Source organism: Myotis myotis, unplaced genomic scaffold (assembly GCF_014108235.1).
Source record: "Myotis myotis isolate mMyoMyo1 unplaced genomic scaffold, mMyoMyo1.p scaffold_m19_p_5, whole genome shotgun sequence".
Lineage (NCBI taxonomy): Eukaryota > Metazoa > Chordata > Mammalia > Chiroptera > Vespertilionidae > Myotis > Myotis myotis.
The window spans coordinates 75,186,481-75,192,649 of NW_023416357.1; the positions used below are offsets into that span (position 1 = coordinate 75,186,481).

At 37.9% G+C, this 6,169-nt stretch overlaps 1 protein-coding gene across 1 annotated transcript; it reads left to right on the forward strand.

Moving 5' to 3' along the window:
* Window positions 1-4,526: 4,526 nt before the first annotated feature.
* Window positions 4,527-4,699, forward strand: LOC118656428 (thymosin beta-4-like). The gene has a single exon (XM_036309754.1). It carries the CDS (start codon window positions 4,527-4,529, stop codon window positions 4,659-4,661), a length of 135 nt encoding a protein of 44 aa, XP_036165647.1. The 3' UTR covers window positions 4,662-4,699.
* Window positions 4,700-6,169: the final 1,470 nt, after the last annotated feature.

Sequence of the window (6,169 nt, forward strand, 5' to 3'; positions counted from 1 at the left end):
GTACTATATAACTCTAAGCAGTCATTACTATAGACATTTTCTATTTCTAAAATTATTTTTATAATAAAAAAATTCATAATAGTCTTTTCAGTTGAATAGTATTCATGACCATACCAATGAGGGCTAACTAATGATTCATGGATCTATCTTAATTTCTAAATAAAACAGTAATAAAATGCAAAGGCTCATTTCGATTTTGAAATGTAAGGATACCTACACCCGGGGGCCTGCATACAGCTTTTAAAATCTTGGAAAGAAAATGCAGTTTACAGAATTCTTGCTGGATGTAATAGTCCACTTGAATTAATAGCAGTCCATGGAATTGAACTTGCAATTGTGCCCCATTCTGACTGAAGGGAAAGAAGAAATATCTCTGTCATCATGGAAAATATAGTGTGGCAGGTGGTCATAATACATGATAAGGGCTCTGTTCCCTTTGATGACACAATTATTAGAGTGCTTGTATCCCAACACAATAGGACCACAAAGGCTCCTTTCCATAAGCCTTTGTAAGTATTCCAAGGAGAAAAATTAAGCTCCAAATGGACATATCCATTAATGAATCACCTTAAAAAAAAAAAAGCTACTTTAGAAGTAGGACATTTAAAACGATGGTAGCAGTGAAATTAAACTTGCAAAGAGTATTTATGGACCCTTCCACCAAGGCCAAGATTCTACAGTGGCTACTTGAACACACTAAGCTATATATAGAGAATAGTAACTTTACCTAAAAATCAGGGCCGGTGCTGTGTGGTCATTCACCACATTGTTTATCTTCACCCCAGGGGCATTTTACTAATCTTTGTCAGCAGTGAGGCTTCTTTTGAATTCTGCTGTGCAGTGGCTTAATGATAAATAAGCATATTTTTAAAAGTCACGTGAATCTTCTATTTTCAAAGCGGCATTTTATAGTTGCAGGAACCTTAACATTTTGTTAAATCATTAAAAACTATTCATATTCTCCAATAAAAAATGCACTAGATCAGAGGTCTCCAAACTGTTAGGATACACTTCCATTAGTAAAAGGATGTTGAGCAAAATTCCCCAATACCTACATATTTAGAAATTATATGCATGTACTATCATTAACTAGTAACTAGCCAAATATACATTTAGGGTTATAGCCATCCTTAATGATGATATGCCTTCACCTGTATTTGATAAAATCCTCGAAATAACTTCAATTTTGTTGTCTAACTACTTGTCAGATATTTTTACACTTGGCTTACTTGTTTTTTCATGAACACTGGCTTCTGTTGAGCTTATGCGAAAAATAATGATGACAGCTCTGCCGATGTCTAGTTGTTTGCTTGTGCTTGCATTATGAACTAGACCTTGACTCTGTGGGTTTTCTGCCAGGATCTTGTGAAGTCACTTGTACTTTTCAATGAAGAATAGTCTGGTATTGAAGTGGATAGCATCATGCACAGACTTCCTAACCCAGGCACACATGCACTACGATATGCTGAATATTTGCATAACATATGTGATATAGGACACTGTGAATACAAACTGAATAAGAAGTCCTAGTTCATTTTACATGCTATATATTAGGAAAAAAATGTCTTGTTTTTAGATAAAAAGAAGGAAATCCTAATACTTTCTGTATTTCTTCTTCCTTACCCAGTGGGTTGTGTACCTCCCCACCACCACCTTTGGAGTCCACTAGCTTAAGTGACTCATATTTGGAAATAGAAAAATAGAACATGATTAATGGAAAAGGGAAGTACTATTATTAATCTGCAAATACATCATGCTCTGAGTAAAAATCAAATTGAAAATCAAGAAAGGATGATAGCACAGTCAAGAATCAAATGATATTAATTTGTGGTGATCTTTAAAGAGATAATTTTTTTCCACAAAAGAAGGAACCAGAGTAACAGGATAGGGAGCGGTGACCCCAGGAGTACCTAAGCAGCATGCAGGATAGTGACGTGGGCTGGCAGGGCGAGTACATAAAGATGAAGAGGGAAAAACAAGTCTGCTGAAGAGAAGACATTTTGGTAAAAATCAGAGTTCGAAACTCAGTGGAAATTAAACTGGGGAAGGAGAGATATATTCTAATTATAGGGGGGCCTAAGAATATGCTTTCGTTGTCATGATAGAGTTATAATAAGAGAGAAGTGATTACGCTCCTCAAATACTGCCTTTAGCATTTATATCACAGGTAAGATCAAGTCATCATCTGTTGGCGCATTTAGTTATAGTGACTCAGTGACACCACTTTCTCACTTCTTATCCTTGTCTCTGTCTCAAGAAACAGGTCCCTCTCCCCCTCTAAAGCTCAGAGCTCCTTTTGTATCACCCTGTTCCTCTCCTCCCAGTACCATCAAGACCTTAATTCTCAATTAAGCCTCTAGGCATCTTCAGTGCCTCCTCACAGCTTTCACCCCATGCCTTCAAACAAGAATGCTCTCTGCTCTCATAGAAAATGACCCAGCTGACCTCTCTAGCTACTGCTATATTTTTTCCCCTTTTACTGTCAAACTTTTCAAATAAGGAGCCTATATCTGCTGCCTCCATTTTCTCTGCCATACCCTCAAATCAGGCTTCTGTTCTTATTACTTTGCAAAAAAAGAATTTCCCATGGTTCTTATCCAGTCATTACTGTGCCCTATTTATGTTTCATAGCTGTCTCCTATCACTTCTCTCCCTCCTTTTTTTTTTTTCCTGCTATACCTCTAGTCTGGCCTTTTCTGTTTCCTACTTCTAATCCTGATTCCCTCCCTCCTGTCCAGGATCTTCACTAACCCATTATGACACTTCTCTGTTTGTAGTAGCAATGTTCTCTATTTTAAGACACCGAACATTTAATTCCTCATCCTGACTTTTAAGTTTCTCCTATTTTCCCATCCCCACTTATCAAATCATTATTTATTACAACAGAAAGGGATAAATAAATATTTGTTGAGTGACTGAATAAATGAATGAACATGGATTCTATGCTGTTCTGGGCAAGAGGTATCTTCGTTGTTCTATCAAGACCACAGTTCCCTTCTATCTTTATTATGTTGATAAACTATAGACAACTGGGTTTGGGGTATCTGCAAACAAGAACAATGCTCATGAACATACACACTAGAGGAGAGTTTCAAGAAATAGGTTGTAATACTTAAAGTTAAAAGTTATAAAACCTAGGCGTTTGGGGATGATCTTAACTTTCTTCTGTTTCCACCTATGATAAATTTCAGCCTTTGTTCTTGGGTTGCCTGAAGCCTGGTATGTGTTGAAGCCTTTCAATTAACTAGGGAATATATTTAAGCTTTTCTCTAAGAGTGTCATTCACTACCTTCTCTTTCCAAGTGCTTGCCAATCGATAGCAGCAGAGATGAACTCAAAGTCATGAATAAGGTGATTATGTGGCTTTTGTGCTTGCCTGCCTATGCGGCTTCCCTCCAGGGAAAACTTGACATGCCTGAGGTTCCTGCTTTCTTTGCCACATCATATCCCTGAGTTTTGATTTGACTGATTTACTAGAGAATAAAAATCATATAGACCTCCCTACTTTCTCCTAACAGCTTATTCTTGATGTAAGTCTAGCAGAAAGTGAAATCTGTTGACAAGCCTTCCTTTCTGGTTAGAAGCTGTAGTCAGCCAGTTTGAGAGCTACTAGTAGTGATTCTTTTTATGAAAAACCAAACACTCTTTAACAACAAAGGATAAAATACACGATATATCCTAGTAAAAATAATTATATAATATAATTATATGATTCTCCAATGTTATAATCCTTTTCTGTTCCAGGAAGCCTTCTATAATTATTATAACTTTGCTGATGTCCTTTCTCTCTGGACTTTTATGGAAATTAAAATTTTGCACTGAATTATATGTGTATCATTTTTTTGTTTGTTGTTTTCAACCACCTGTGCCTCTTTGAGGGTGAGGACCAAATATTTTAGTTTAGGTCAACACCATATTGCACATTGTAAAATATTTAGTAGTTAATTAGCACTCATGTGTCTACTGAGCAATTAAAGATGGCCAGGGGGTGGGAAGGAGTGTGGAAGGTAATTACCAAAGTACTGACTGAATGTATTAGTCAGGGATTTAAAAAATGCAAGTAACACAGATCTAAACCAAACTTTTTTTATTCCTTCTGTCCTTCCACAAATACTTATAGAACACCTACTATGCGGAGTACATCAGTGCACTAAATAGAGTAAGATTCCTTTGAGGAGTTTGCACTGAAGTACAGTGAAATAAGTATCACACAATAGCCCTGGCCAGTTTGACTAGTTGAAGTATCGCCCATGAACTGAAGGGTCTGGAGTTTGATTCTGGTTAAGGGCAGCAGTCTAGATCCCTAGTCCTGGTTGGGGCTTTTGAGGGAGGTAACCAGTCCATGTGTCCCTCTCACATTGATGTTTCTCTCTCTGTCTCTCCCCCTCCCTTCCACTCTCACTGGAGATCAGTGGAAAGGTATCCTCAGGTGACAATTTAAAAAATTACACAGCAGACTCGGTGGCGGTCACTGAGCAGATCGGACTTCCCTCGTTCGCGCACCTCGCTCAGCTTCCTCTGCACCCATGTCTGACAAACCCCGTATGGCTGAGACTGAGAAATCCGATAAGTCGAAATTGAAGAAGACAGAAACGCAAGAGAAAAATCCACTGCCTTCAAAAGAAACGATTGAACAGGAGCAGCAAGCAGGCGAATCGTAATGAGGCACGCGCCGCCAATATGCACCGTACATTCCACAGCATTGCCTTATTTTACTTTTAGCTGTTTAACTTTGTAAGATGCAAAGAGGTTGGATCAGTTTAAGTGACTGTGCTGCCCCTTTGCACATCAGAACTACTGACGACGAAGGCCGCACCTGCCGCTCCCATCTGCCTGGCTGGCTGGCGGGGAGCGGGGAGAACCTGCATGTTGGTGAAGGAACGAGCTGGGTGGGACGAGGGTGAAATCTAGAGTAAAAACCAAGCTGGTCCAAGGTGTCCTGCGGGCTGTAAAATGCAGTTTAATCAGCGTGTCACTTGTTTTTGTTCAAATGATTTTAATTATTGGAATGCACATTTTTTTTAAATATGCAAATAAAACGTTTTAAGACCTGAAAAAAATTACACAATAAACAAAATAATTAGAAAATACAATGAAAGGTTGGGGGGGGGGATAAAAAAGAACAGGGTAAGTGGTTTAGAGAGCTAGTGGGAGAAGCTTATATGCCCATATATGTATAGCACAAACATATTCTGGGAAACAATGCCTTAAATGCTTGTTTATTATGATTGGATCAGTTTGCCAAAAGTAAAGCATCATTGTCATTCACAATTATGGGAATAAAAGTTAGGGATGCATTTTTCCAACAGTGATTTTCTAAGAAGCACAAGTTCACTTTATGAGTTCAAAGATGGTGCTGTTATTAAATTTAAGCCAATGTACAGTTGTGACCATTTTTAAATACTTTTAGTCCCACAGAACTGCACCAACGCACAGACACCTGTATACAAGTCTCATTGCCAAAAATTCCAGTTATATCTCTACAGCACAGGAGTTTGGGAATCAAATACGTTTTTAAATAATTAAAAGTTATAGAAAATGTTCCTAAATAGCATACAACAGAACAACAACCTGTACAGTCCCGGATGACAAAATAAAAAGCAGGAAACTACTGTTGCTCATTCATAAAACTCACACAAGGGATCACAGGCTGGATGTGGGGATTTGCAAAGGCCGTAAGCCCTGAACCAATCTAACGTTTAAGAGGAGCGCCCTGAAAAAGCTTCTCATACACATGCTCAATCTAAGAGCCATGAAATTCCTCTACATTTTAGTTCCCCCTCTGGAAATAAGAATAAAAATTTCCCTGAAAGATAGTAAAAACCAAAATTACATTAAAGTACTAGGTAGAAGGTATTTATCTAAAATGCGGTGCAACTCTAATGTCAGACTTATTTTATTAATTGTAATAAAAATCCGAATTCCAAATATGAATTCCAACATTCAGAAGAAATACTATTCAACTGAACTCCTCTACCAAGAAATCCTTATAAATGGGCCATCAATAATTCTATTAAGTGTACATGACACTGCGGAACTTGATACACATATGTACATCTCAGTCATTCCTTTCAGCGATGTGAGAGCTGTTTTATGACCAACTTTTTGGCCCTCAACCACCTGATTTTGCAGAGCATACATTTTTTAGAGGACGAGGTACAAGAATTTC

What these genes read in the sequence shown, in the direction of transcription:
- LOC118656428 (XM_036309754.1), top strand. Translation starts at nt 4,527, where the DNA reads ATGTCTGACAAACCCCGTATGGCTGAGACTGAGAAATCCGATAAGTCG.